The 15,148-nt window shown below is 40.3% G+C and overlaps 1 protein-coding gene across 5 annotated transcripts in view; it reads right to left on the bottom strand.

Moving 5' to 3' along the window:
- The window catches only part of LOC100884026 (uncharacterized), a 392,036-nt gene that overhangs the window by 32,016 nt on the left and 344,872 nt on the right, over nt 1-15,148 (bottom strand). For all 5 annotated transcript variants that reach the window (XM_012283875.2, XM_076541524.1, XM_076541525.1 and 2 more), the window contains 4 exons: nt 13,486-13,553; nt 13,150-13,410; nt 10,625-10,846; nt 6,155-6,383 (listed from right to left, as the gene is read on the bottom strand). In XM_012283875.2, coding sequence (XP_012139265.1) covers nt 6,155-6,383; nt 10,625-10,846; nt 13,150-13,410; nt 13,486-13,553 — 780 coding nt within the window. The remainder of the gene's footprint in view (nt 1-6,154; nt 6,384-10,624; nt 10,847-13,149; nt 13,411-13,485; nt 13,554-15,148) is intronic.

Genomic DNA, 15,148 nt, shown 5'->3' with positions numbered 1-15,148 from the left:
TGAACACCTTTTCGGTATAGTGGCTCACACACCAATTAGACAAAAATGACAGTCGGCAAACGTCTCAAGATAGCGCGAATCGCGTTCAGCAGTTATGGTCACTATTCTTATTTGCCGATACGTAACTGGAAGTGTTCACGGTGGATAGGTGGACTCATGGTGATTCGACGCGTGGTAATTCGGCGCGTGGGTATTCGACGCGTGGTAATTCGATATGTGGTGATTCGACGCGTAGTAATTCGGCGTGTGGTAATTCGATGCGTAGTAATTCGACGCGTGGTAATTCGGCGCGTGGGTATTCGACGCATGGTAATTCGATATGTCGTGATTCGACGCGTAGTAATTCGACGTGTGGTAATTCGATGCGTAGTAATTCGAATCATGGTGATTCGACGCGTGGTAATTCAGCGCGTGGGTATTCGACGCGTGGTAATTTGATGCTTGAATATTCGGCGCGTGGTAATTCGATATGTGGTGATTCGACGCGTGGTAATTCGGCGTGTGGTAATTCGATGCGTAGTAATTCGACGCGTGGTAATTCGGCACGTGGGTATTCGACGCATGGTAATTCGATATGTCGTGATTCGACGCGTAGTAATTCGACGTGTGGTAATTCGATGCGTAGTAATTCGAATCATGGTGATTCGACGCGTGGTAATTCAGCGCGTGGGTATTCGACGCGTGGTAATTTGATGCTTGAATATTCGGCGCGTGGTAATTCGATATGTGGTGATTCGACGCGTAGTAATTCGGCGTGTGGTAATTCGATGCGTAGTAATTCGACGCGTGGTAATTCGGCACGTGGGTATTCGACGCATGGCAATTCGATATGTCGTGATTCGACGCGTAGTAATTCGACGTGTGGTAATTCGATGCGTAGTAATTCGAATCATGGTGATTCGACGCGTGGTAATTCAGCGCGTGGGTATTCGACGCGTGGTAATTTGATGCTTGAATATTCGGCGCGTGGTAATTCGATATGTGGTGATTCGACGCGTAGTAATTCGATGTGTGGTAATTCGATGCGTAGTAATTCGACGCGTGGTAATTCGGCACGTGGGTATTCGACGCATGGTAATTCGATATGTCGTGATTCGACGCGTAGTAATTCGACGTGTGGTAATTCGATGCGTAGTAATTCGAATCATGGTGATTCGACGCGTGGTAATTCAGCGCGTGGGTATTCGACGCGTGGTAATTTGATGCTTGAATATTCGGCGCGTGGTAATTCGATATGTGGTGATTCGACGCGTAGTAATTCGACGTGTGGTAATTCGATACGTAGTAATTCGAATCATGGTGATTCGACGCGTGGTAATTCTTTTACTTTGAACATCACGCGCCAACTTCAAACGGAGTCAAATGGAAATATCCTTAACACTTCACCAGTATAAATGTCACTAACATTTCTTCAAAATGGTAATATTCCACAATATAATAGCATTACACTATAGTACACAATATTACAATACATTAATATTACGCAATTGAATCCGAAAGTATCAAATCACATGACAACATTAATTTTGCAATTGACGCACTTGATTTCTGATAACGCGTCACCAGTTTCTACAGCAATACTGTAATTCGTAGAAAATGTCAGATGTCGGAACGTCGCTCGTGAGAGAAAACAACACGTTTATCCGTTTTATCTCGACACACAGTCGATGTAGCTCAACAATGTAGAAAACGGGGCTGTTCAAGGAATAGATTCGCCGAGCCGTTTTGAGTTCGCGGCCACGTCGAATCGAACGAAAGTTTTATGCAGTACACGATGCAGTTCGGTTCGATATATAGCCGCGATAAGAACATTACTTCACGATAGGAACACCCTTTCCTGTTGCACCAGCCGGGAACAAGCACGTTTCCGGTCGGGGCGGTGGTATCGATATCTCGTTCGGGGAATGTTTATATGGTGGTGCTTTTAATTCAATAAGCGAGCTTTCTGCTTCTTGGCTGTGGCTCCAGACGGAGAGGCACGTTTCCGTGTTGCTACACAACTTCTCGAATTATTAACAAACCTTGATACACACAACGAAACCTTGATAAACACGACAAAATGGTCTAATATATTTTTACGCAATTAATTATGTACAGTATTACTTGTATACTGTAATGTATTCAAGGTAATTGTAATTGTAATCAAGGTTACGTCATTCATTTTTAATTGTGTTTCACTATGATGTAATTTAAAACACATTCGCTTCGAATATGTCAACAACGGGGAAAGTAAATTGCCTGCAAAGGTAGAATAAACAACGAGATTTCGAAACCGCCCATAATTCTTCAATCAATCGGTTAAAAAGCTCGTTGAGTTATCAATGGAGCAACCAATTATCAGACCGTTTAATCCAGCAATTGATTCGGCCCGCGAGAAACACGGAACTCCCATTGATCAGACAGCAAAAACCACGCGACAACAGGGAATCGATGTGCTACACACGCGCGCGTCATTTTTATCCGCTCATGCTTGTATTACAAATCGAAACCCCTGTTACGATTAACCTTTCGTCCACGTTTAATTGTTATTAGCCGCACAATCGTTAGGAACAGTTCTACGGGCTCCCTTGTAACGATTGTGTGACACAACACAGTGCAGCGCGACGGCTGTGAATTGATAAATATTCTGGTGGCCATTGTACTTCACCGATCGATATTCCCCCGCGATATTTATGATTGCTGTTCCGTCCCTGAGTGAATAGAATTCCCTCGCAAGAGGGTTACAAAGGAGCTCTCCGTTTCTATGGGCGCAGAATCCCACAGCTGCAACTTTGTGTGCTCGCGTGTTACTTCGATGTTGCGTATGAATAATTGTAACGTTGCATGAGAATTTTTTGCTGCTGAATATGCTGGAATAAATTACTGTGTGTTTTACGAGACGCCAGGGACTCATAACTTTAGGATTTTAGGTTTTATACTGCTGATATTTCGCTTTGAGAAACTTTGGGAATTTTTAGGAATTCTTTTAGTTTCTAGGAATTTTTTGTTAATGATCTTGGTGATAATTACTTTTTCTTTATGGAATAGTCTTAGGGGGTTCTTTTAGGATTCTAGGGACATTTCATTAGTCTAGGGACTTAATCTATGGATTAATGTAGAGTTCTGAAAGAATTCCACAATCCTGGAAAACTTACATATTATATATATATTTTTAGTGGATTTTCTTGTCCTTCGATTCGTATAAATATCTAGGTATTTTGATAATTTCAACGATTTTCCCCTAAGCTTTGGTTCTACACCTTGAGAGTAGAACCCTAGAAAGAATTCTAAAATCCCTAAAAAAACCTAACCTAGAACCTCAGAAATTCGCTACACGAGAGCACCAGAAAACTTGTGAGAACCTACAGTACTTCGCGACACATTAAAAAACGGTCACCCATCCCATCTCGGACCCCCACCTACGTCGCTGCACCTCACTGATCTAACGAAACCTAACAGAGCCCTAAATCCATGCCTATCAACACACTTTCATATTCAAAATAAGAACATTTAAAGCAAAACTCAGTTACACTAATCACGTTTTAACTTCCAGAACGTGACTATCAGCTCATGGCCATCTTAACATCCCAATATTAGCTTTTTAGCTTTAATTTGGATGAACGGTAAAATTTCTTGAAAAGGGTAGCAGTCACGAGCTGTGTCTCTGCATATCGGGATTCATCCCCTTCTGAACGGGCTAACGGGGGTGGAAGTAGATCAGCGGGAGGGTTGAATAGTCGGTGGACCAGTGAATGGAGGGCTATAGAGCAATGTGTTTCGACGGAAAATCTCGCGACTGGCATTTAAATCTGTGAAACAGGGTTAAGAGGGATGCGGTTAAGCAAACTGAATGCTCGTTATGAAACATCCTTTGTGTTTTTTGTTCGACGGTAATAGCTGTCTGATTATTCAAACAAGGGAACCACTTTTCGTAGTCGAGTTCTGGCGATTTCTTTTTTCCAACGGGCGATATCTGGCGATTCTCCCAGGATTATCGAAATTATTACAATAATTATGAAAACCTTTTATATGTACAATCATGTGTTTTATCGCGGAAGGACCCGTTGTTTAACTGGTAAATCTTTTTAAAAGGACGTTCAATTTCATGAAAATGAGATGAGAATCGAAGGGGATGTTTTGTTGAACTTTCAGCCCGTTTCGTTGCAATTTAAATTGGCGAAAAACCTTTTCCCGACAGTTTCGAAGTTGCTTCCCCCACCCCGTCCTTTCCCGGCCTTTTTTTGTCGTTAAGTTTGTCCATTCGACGTTTAATTAATTCTTCCATCGATTAATTGCAGTAATGATGTTTGTGTCGTGTATAATAGTCCCTTCCAGCTGGAATTAATTACGTGTATTGTAACAGAATTAATTATGTTGTATAATCAGCAGCAATTTACGGTATGAATAAATTATTGTTGATTTTGAAATAAAGAAGATCATCAATTTGCATTTCAAGTGTATTCCTCGCTGTTTCATTAAGTGATGTTGCGATAACGTGAACGTCAGTTTACATAAAATGATGTTGTTGTCAAAAATATTGCGTTATCAATCTTTATTCCTGTGTCAATACGATTACATAATTATAGAATACTTTCGATCATTTTTTACTAGGTAGAATATGACGCACCTGGTGTGTCAATACCTATGAGTACAATATGACGCACCAGGTGAGTCATCTCTTTATTATCAGTAGGTAGAGTATGACACACGAGGTGAGTCGTCACCTTATTATCTGTAGGTAGAATATGACACACATGGTGCGTCATCACCTTATTATCAGTAGGTGGAATATGACACACATGGTGCATCTCTATGTTATGTCAAGTAGATGGTGCATGACGCACCAGGTGAGTCATTATCACATAACTAGTAAGTAGAATATGACGCATATGGTGCGTCTTTACGTTAAATTGAATAGGTATTTTCAGTAAGGTATTTAAGGTATATTTTCAGTATCCTAGGGTCTTCACCTCCATCGTAACGTATGTTTGAAATGTTCCTATTTAAAGCTGCTAACGAGTTTCGAAAGCTAATATTTCTCGGCACATATCACACACCCGAGTGTAAAAAGGTCTTTCACTTCTTATTTCGCGAATCTTCCAAGCTGATCTCGCGCTTTAATATACTCGCGATTACGCGCCAGCTCGCGACTTTATGAGAGCTCTGGCGCAAGAGTTTCTTCCCTCGCTTTCCTCGCGGGAGAAGAGCGGGGACAGGTATTCTTTTATATCCTGGAGCGGCAGCCATCGCGAATTCATATGTTCGTGACGGATAGTGGAAAGAAAATGGCGCCGAGGAAATTGCACGCGATCGAAGGACACGTCTCCGCTTTCTAACGATCCTTTCCTAAGATCGTGTTTCAATTCTCTCCACAAATCCACCCAAAGGAAAGCTTCGTTTGTATAGTATTTAAAACGGAGCCATTTCAGACTTTAGCTTTTTACCAACTTAATGAAACTTGATTACGACTCCATTAATGGAGCTGTTTTTCGCAACTAATTTTCCCAGAAGATACCGGAGGTAACTTCCGCTCGTGGAATTCTCATCATTAAGTCCTTCGTCCTTGGGAAAAAACGAAGGAAACACGGCCGACGTGAAACCGGAAAAAGATTAGTCCGCCAAGGGAGAAATGTCTGACTACTCACGGGGATGTACTACTTGTCGTTTCTTACTATAACGTATACGACTGTAATGTATTCGTATCACTCGATATAGATTCAATATAGATTAGATATAGATTTCAAACTGCCTTTTTTATTCCAATATCACGTGTTGCAATTATCAAGGCATAATATAATTTTGTAACATTTAGGTGGTACAAGTCAACCATTTCACTGACAATACTTCTATTCAAAGAACTACGTTTGTAGTTCTCTTAGTTCTTGCAGTAAAATGTGTTTTCACATACCTCAGGTCTCTGTACACCCCTATATCCCTACATCTGTAGTAACTAAGTATAAATCCTTAAATCCTTATCTACATACTTAAAAAGGCTATGTCCTCGTATCTTTAAATCTCGTAATTCTTACATCTAGCATACATTCCTGAATCCCTTACATTAATAGATCACTAAAATCCTACATCTCTATATTATTAAGACCCTCATAAGTTTAAACTTGATGGCCAGGTAATATAACATGAAATTTGCGGATGACATTTATACTTGAGTACTCACCAATCGAGGGTAGCCTTGGCGACGTACTGCACTTGGTTCTCTTTGTCAGGATTGAAGGGGCGGTCGCTTATGGGAACCACAGAATGACACACGAGACGTGTCTCCTTTCGATCGAGGATCGTCATATTGTAAGGCGATGCCTGCAGTCGAGACGCTATCGGATCCAGCGCCACCCATGACTTGTTCGCCACCACCCACGAAGGATAAGTACAGCGATTCGGTGAATTTTCTGAAATTAGAACAGTCTGTTAGCGCATCAATTTATGAAATAGGTCAAATTAAATGAATACGATGTCCGTGTTATGGTGTTAGATCATCTGCGATTTTGCTCTAATCGATATATTTTATAGTTTATGTGAAATTAGGGGGTGTTTAAGTCATCATTTTGTTGGTTTTGAATTTGTTAAGAAATAACAAGCCTACAAAGTTCGCAATTTTTGTTCATCCTTGCGAAAATAGTCTTCACTTACGAATTTTTTTCTCAGAAACTACCGAACCGATTGAGCTAAATTCTTTTTTTATTTATTCACAAAGGATTGGGCTATTTTGAAATATTTTTTTCAATTCCGTCATTTTGTTATGAAATGTCGAAAAATTTAAACAAATTCTTTTTTCACGTTTTTTTCAATGCGGGGTTTTATAAAATTTTTCGAAATTTTATAACAAATTGACGGAATTAAAAAAAATATTTTAAAATAGCCCCATACTTCTTGAATGAAACAAAAAAGAATTTAGCTAAATCGGTCGAATAGTTTCTGAGAGAAAAATTCGTAAGTGAAACCTATTTTCGCAGGAATGGATAAAAATTGCAAACTTTGAAAGCTTGCTATTTCTTAACAAATTCGAAACCGGCAAAATGATGACTTAAACCCGCCCTAATTTCCCATGGACAACATATTTTGATTACAGCAAAATCGTGTGATTCAAAAAACATCCGATAACTTTTGATCCCCGAAGTTAAATACGATTAGATGTCGAAGAAGGAGGATTCGCAGAGGCTTTATTCCTTCCTCGTAATAATATAACTTCGTCGCGAACGCGGTTATTCCAAGCTCCGCGAGTGCATAATGCAAGCAGAAACTCATTCCAGACTCTTCGAGTTCCCCAAGTCCCGTCAGCTGATAACCAAAGTACGCGTAAACTTGTCCCGTTTTTTCCCTTCGCAGGATATAAATTTAATCGTACGACTGTCGTGGCCATTTTCTATCCGTTACGACGAATCCGACGGATTATACGCGGTCCTTTTTCTTTTCCGTCTCGACGTCTAATTAAGCAGTTGCACTCTGACGAGGGATCGAGTTACATTAAAATCCCTGTTCAAGGAATTGTTGGCGTGCTAAAGGTATAACAGGCGTACGTTTATTCGCACTGAGTGAGCTTTCGAAGTTCTGCAATTGGTTAAACTTCTCCGGGCTGTTTTAACGCGAATTGAAAATGATTAACGACATCCGTTTAAATAATTCAAACTTGTATCTATTTTCACCGTTCGAAAATTGTTAATTCTACTAAAATCCGTTTGCGAAGGATTTCGCAGAAATTGGAAAATATTCAGTAGAACGAGTCAATATTTGATCGGATAGACTGCCTTTTAGCTACCATTTTTCAGAGAGTGTTTCAATATTTCAATTCGCTCATATCAGTCATTAAAGAACTAAATTTTTCTGTAACAAATTCCACGTGTTTTTCCTGGAACGTGAAATTGAAGTGTTATTAAGTTATAAATAAAAGCGGCGAATAATTCGCGGGAATGAAAAAAAAGTGGTAGCAAAAAATGTTGTTAAATTGTAACGCGGATAGACATCCCCAGATCGTGTTGTCCGATCGAATTATCGACCGCCTTTCAGCCGACACGTTCTGTACTGCATACTTCGACGCCTGTGCATTTTTAACGGTCCATTAATTCATGCACAATGATTGATGGCTGTGAGCAGTCGACCATCGACACGATAACTGTTTACAGGCAGGCATCGTTCGTGTACGATTATTGCATTCCCTCCATTTTGCTTTCTAACATTTTTTTCTAACTCAATCACGTTCTACTCGAAATCTGAATTTCAGGTAAAACTACTTTCAGAAGCTAATGTATTTCATGTTTGTCGAGTTGGCATAATCGTATCTGGTGAATGTTACCGAAATCGACAAACGACATTTTCTTACGCGCATCAGAACGAAATCAGAATGTTGAAGGAGACATCAGCGTGAGTAATGTTCCCTTCAGTCAGCCGAGCCACGAAAAAGCCTGGAGAGGGATTCCAGAGCTAATCTGCCTTCTGGAAAGTTTAAATGGAAACGCGAGCTAACGCCAGGAAACGAGGTTAACGAAACATTCGGATCCAATGGTGGCGAAAAATCCTTAAGCTGCTTAGACACTGACCATGTGCTTTTCATTCTTTTACCTGGATCCTCCAAACATGAATATTACAAACATTGAAAGTAATGAACGTATATTGGAGAAAACGGTTAGGAAATAAATCCTAGTGCACTTGCAACCGGATTGCGCAATCGGTCATGTATTCCGGATGCGGTTGACCACAAAGCCAGCGACAAGATCATCTCCATCTGATACCATCTATTCATATCTACGTGTCTGTAGTGTGGAATGAGACAAATTTCAATGAATGTGGAGCAGTGGAACATTTGTGATGATCAATTAAGCTGGTAACAAGATTGCCTATTTGATTTCCATATTCTGGATTTTACTGAAGTTACTGAAGGATTTGGGATTGCAGCTGGAATCAGCAGTTGGAAACTGGAGGTCTTGAACTTAGGGTTTCTGAACTCTGGATGAACTGTACTGTGAACTTAGACCCATGGTACCCTTGGATCTTACAATTCTTTCTAGGAATTTTTTGTTAACTAATCTTGATGATAGTTACATTTTCTTTATAGAATTCTAACGGTTCTTTAAGATTCTAGGGATATTTTATTGATCTAGGGACTCAATCTAGGGGATTAATCTAGAGTTCTGAAAGATTCCAGAATTTTTAGTAGATTTCATTTTTGCAACTTCGATTCATATAAATATCTAGAGGATACTAACTATTAGGTATATTTAATTATATTCTAGGGACTTAATCTAGGAATTAATTTATAGTTATGAAGAATTCTACAACCCTAGAACTTGCATATATTTTTAGTGGATTTCCTTGTCCTTCCATTTGTATAAATACCTAGATATTTTGACAATTCCAACGATTTTCCCCTAGCTTTGGTTCTAAACCTTGACTAGAACCTAGATAGAATTCTAAAATCCCCCAACTTAACCCCTTGAACCTCAGAAATTCCTAGACGAGAGGACCAGAAAACTTGTGAGAACCTACAGTACTTCGCGACATATTAAAAAACGGTCACCCATCCCATCTCAGACCCCCACCTAACGTCGCTGCACCTAACTGATCTAACGAAACCATACAAAGCCCTAAATGCATGCCTATCAACACGCTTTCATATTCAAAATAAGAACATTTAAAGCAATACTCAGTCGTACTAATCACGTTTTAACCCCCAGAACGTGACTATCAGTTCATGGCCATCTTAACATCCCAATATTAGCTTTTTAGCTTTAATTTGGATGAACGATAAAATTTCTTGAAAAGTGTAGCACGAGCTGTGTCTCTGCATATCACGATTCATTCCTGAGACATAGAAAGAGTCAGAAACAGAGACCTAACCTAATTATATATACTTTAATAATGCAGTATATAACTCTCATAAAAGTTAACCTTTTAACTATAGTGGCTCCCCCTAAGTTTCCGAGAGATGCACACAGCCTAAGGGGTTAATAATAATATAAAGTATGTGGTGATAATGAGATCCCATAGAATGTGGATCAATAAACTCGTCTCAATCTGTTCCAACATGCAGAATCCTTGCACATAGGTGCATGTGCAGCGTTCCAGCAAGAAGCCAGCTAAAATTCCACGTTAGGCCTTTCAGATGGGAAGCCAAAGAAATTTACGGGTAGTTCCGACGAAATCAATCCCAAGAATGCCGGGTGTGGCTCAGAGAGGCCTGGCCATCACCTCAATTTGGTTAACCGTGGCTGCAGCGCCAGAATCATCGCAATCTGATAAGGATACATACAGGTATGCGATACCATGGAATATTCCAAGTACCTGACGTCGGTCTCGATAGCATGCGCTGCAAGAATTCGATCTACTGCCCATGGACACTCTCATAGTTTACGTGCTCTCGTTCTTCGAGCCTGCTCCTATCACCTCTCGCGGTTTCCATCCTGCTACAGGGTGTTTCAACCTACTACAAGGTGATTCAACCTGCTACGATCACCTAACATTGACTAACAAGTGAAATAAAACTTCGGGAAATACTCGTTCTCATTTGCACCTTCTACGACTTCCGAAACTTCTACGACCGTGTTAAGATTCGGGGATAAAATTTTTTAGTGTCTCATAAAATAACGTTCGAACTTTTACAGTACGGTAGGTGACAATCGGAGGGCTCAATACTTACTCTGTTTCAATTTAAAGGTCCTGGCAGCTTCCTTGATGCTGATCAATCCCGCGCAAGAGGCGTCAGCGCTCTGTGCCAAATTCCACGAGTTGTTCGAAGTTTGCTCGTAAATAAAGCATCTGTAGCTATCTTCGTCGTTGGTCTTCCGCGCGCCGTGTAGCCGCGCGACGAGATTGTAGGTACTGCCCTCTTTCCACGTGGCGAGACACTCTAATTCTACGTCTGAAATTTGAAATTTTAAGGTTAATTTAATGGAACGTCATGTAGACTGTGTCAGTAGTTGGAGGAAACTTTTGAGTACTCAATTATTACTGTAATAACTAGGGACTAGGTCCGTAGGTTCATAGATCACTAGGTATCTACGTTATGTTCAATACATGACGCACCGTGTGAGTCATTATTTTATATCCAGTAGGTAGAATATGACGCACCAGGTGTGTCATCTTATATCCAGTAGGTAGAATATGACGCACCGTGTGAGTCATTATTTTATATCCAGTAGGTAGAATATGACGCACCAGGTGTGTCATCTTATATCCAGTAGGTAGAATATGACACACCAGGTGCGTCAGTACCTGCCAACCAATAAGTAGAATATGACGCACCAGGTGAGTCATTACCTTATAAACAGTATGTAGAATATGACGCATATGGTGCGTCTTTGCGTTATGTTCAATAAGTACCACCTGACGCACCCTGTGAGTCATTATATCCCTATATCCTTATGTTTACATATTCCTATATCCTCAGCTTCTTACATTCCCATAATCCTCCACATATATTTGTGAAACACCCTATATATGTCCTCATCTGCCTAAATCCTTGAGTCTCCAAAGCCTCCCTTAACTTGCAAGCCAATAAAGTTAATAGAAAGTTATGAATGATACCAACAACGAATATTATAAGTATAAATTTGTCTCCATACCCTTTGAAATCCTGTTGTTTACAAATCATCCTGTCCGTATTACCATCGTCTAATTACACGACGCATAACGATTCCAATTACGTTGAGTGGTAAATCGCTCGGCGAGCTTTGTAGAAAATTATGGACGGAAATATTCTAACCGTTAATAAATCGTGGGTTAGAATGAATTACACGCGGATTTTCGGCTCGGCCACGCTTGTCCACCGTAACGATATCGCTGTAGTAATTACGGAAAATCGTTCGTACAAGCCATAACAACGAACGAAGCAATCGATAACACCGTTAATCATTCATCGAATCACCGGAAGCTTTATTGACCGTAGCAGACTCTTCGGGGTGCGTTAATTAACGGCACAGACGGATAAATAGATAAAAACCGCAACCATCATTTCGTTTGGCGGGGAGTCTTTTTGAAGCCTCAGAGACAGAAATTTGTCTACGTACGCTATATTGTTTGTAAGACAATATTTTTTTAAAGTATACTATCGAATTTCAAAATGATAGAAAAGTTTCGTAAGAAAGAACGTAGAGTGTAGGTACACTTTACTGGTTTGATTAAACAAGCGGTATCTACTTGTCTGATTAAACACTGGCAGTATCTACTTGTCTGACCATTTACTGTTTCTACTTGTCTGACCATATATTGTCTGTAGAAACACTCTACTTGTCTGATTAAACATTGGCGATATTTACTTGTGTGACCATTGACTGTTTCCATTTGGCTGACCATTGACTGATACTACTTGTCTTACCACATACTGTCGGTTTCTACTTGTCTGACCATACATTGCCTGTAGGAACACTCTACTTGTCTTATTAAACACTGGCGGTATTTACTTGTGTGACCATTGACTGTTTCCATTTGGCTGACCATTGACTGATACTACTTGTCTTACCACATACTGTCTGTTTCTACTTGCCTGACCATATATTGCCTGTAGGAACACTCTACTTGTCTTATTAAACACTGGCGGTATTTACTTGTGTGACCATTGACCGTTTCCATTTGTCTGACCATTGACTGTTTCTACTTGTCTTATCACATACTGTCTGTTTCTACTTGTTTGACCATTGACTATTTCTACTTATCTGACCATTGACTGATTCTACTTGTCTGACCATTGACTGATTCTACTTGTCTGACCATTGACTGTTTCTACTTGTCTGACCATTGACCGTTTCTATTTGTCTGAGCAATGACGGTTCCTACTTGTCTGACCACATACTGTCTGTTTCTACTTGTCTTACCACATATTGCTTGTTTCTACTTGTCTGACCATTGACTGATTCTACTTGTCTGACCACTGACAATTTCTACTTGTCTAGCCATTGACTGTTTCTACTTGTCTGACCATTGACTGTTTCTATTTCTCTGACCACATACTGTCTGTTTCTACTAGTCTGACCACATACTTGCTGTTTCTACTTATCTGACTACACACTCCCTGTTTCCACTTGTCTAATAAAACGCATCCTCTTCCTACTTCTCTGCCTACACCCTCAGCTTCTATCTGACTACACGGTTCTTTATTATTGCCCGTATCAAGTTTTTTATTTTACCTGTCATTGAGCAACGTATAAAAATAAATAAAATACTCACCGACACTCTCAGAAGAATAAACATTGGCGCACGCCTGGTAACGCAGAAGCAACCGCGACTCCTGTGTGCACGTCTCAGCAATGGACAACGGAAACTTGCATTCTCCTTCGCCATGGCTGTAAGTGAATTCTAAGGGACCCTTGAAGGGACAGGCCATAGGTGCAGCTCCCGTACGAAACAAGGAAATGAGAATCGTATCGCTGGTCAACTTGCTGCACATCGAGAGTAGACTCGGCTTCGGTGACTCGTCCGTGCAATAAGCTGTAACAAAAATGATAAAATAAAAATGATGCTACTTCTTTAAACGTTGACTTGTATAAGTAGAAAGATACTCACTCTCCTTATATTGCAGGACGTTCGGATGCTTCATGTGCATCACGATACAGCGATAGCATTTCTCCGCCCTGAAACAAAAAGATTGCTCAGATGAAAAACAGTTTTAATTTGCAACAATGGTGTTCAAACAAAACGGACACAAAAGGAGTTCACAAACAACCCTCATCATCCCCCAATTATTATACCAGTAGCCTAAGTATCGCTATCATCCAGGATGATCCCCAACCGAGAAGTATGCCTTGTTGACGGGCAGAAACAAAGGTAAACTTCGTTTTCAAGAAGGGTGTAACCAACGCTGAGACAGGGGGTGAGAAGGAGACCATGGGAAAAGGTAGAAATTGCAGAGCCGAGCTAAGTAAGCAAGGTGCCAACTAGTAGGGACACAAGACAAGCTCCGAAAGTTTTAAGTAGCTACGCGATACTACAATACTTGGACGCAACTCTGTTCCTTTCCCCTCTCGTTTTTACCATCCAAGTATCTCGCCTCATGGTTCGCCTTTGTATGTTACACAGCGTTACGGCATCGTTATCACGGAAATTAGGTTGCAATTTCAATGACTCCGAAGATAAAATAAAAATTATTATCCGACGAGGTAACGATGAGCGAAAAGTTAAGAGAGGAATTTTGAAAATGCAGCAGAAATTGAAACTCGTTTGAAGAATTCTTTTCGCGTTCTTATCGACAGGCACTCGTCATTTGAATACGTCGAAACGCTTTCAAAGCGCAAGATCGATGCCAGAAAAGCACAAAAGCAGACTCGAAAGACAAATATATTCGCGGAATATATGTGCGGGACCGAGCATCAACGAGTTGAGACGTTACAGAACACAAATGCTACACGTATCCGTGTATATTTCGAACGGTTCATGGTTCATAAAAGAAACACAGAGAGATGTATTTGCTAGTCTGTGACATTTATAAATCGCTCGTTTCCAACAACGTCTCCAGCGGGTTTATCGTACCGCTCTTCCGGTTTCGAGATACCCGGCACCCTTGATGCTTTCGTGGAAGACGTGCATCGTTCTGGCTCTCAGAGATACGGCAATAAAACGTTATTTTAATGGAAGATAGAATGTTGTATCGAGAAAACTATGGAACCAGCATTCTTGAAATCTCTCGAGATTTTGTTCGTACACGATGACAGTTTTATTTTATCGGTTAGAATCTCGTTTCTTTCGGTCAGAAATCAACGAACGTGATACAGAAATTGAAATTGAAGTTGAATTTTATGAAACCGACATCGAGTTGAGAATTGAAATCGAAATGCAATTCAATGAAATGAGCTTAAGATTTATGTCGTACGGGAAATTCAGATTAAAGTTGAATTTGATGCTGAATTTACAATTAAAATTCAATTAAATGACGTTTAACTTCAGTCATGACGCACCTGGTGCGTCGTTATGCTATAGTAAGTGTGACGCACATGGTGCGTCTACATGTTATGTTGACATAGGTGATGACACACCGTGTGTGTCATTGTAAGCATTATATAAAATATGACGCACATGGTGTGTCAGTACGTTATAGTGATGACGCACCTGGTGTGTCAGTATGTTATAGTGAAGATGACGCACCAGGTGTGTCAGTATGTTATAGTGAATATGACGCACCTGGTGTGTCAGTACGTTGTAGTGAACATGACGCACCTGGTGTGTCAGTACG

Source organism: Megachile rotundata, chromosome 16, assembly GCF_050947335.1.
Source record: "Megachile rotundata isolate GNS110a chromosome 16, iyMegRotu1, whole genome shotgun sequence".
Classification (NCBI taxonomy): Eukaryota; Metazoa; Arthropoda; class Insecta; order Hymenoptera; family Megachilidae; genus Megachile; species Megachile rotundata.
The sequence above is the reverse complement of the archived record's forward strand: the minus strand, read 5'-3'. Positions and strand labels throughout refer to the sequence as shown.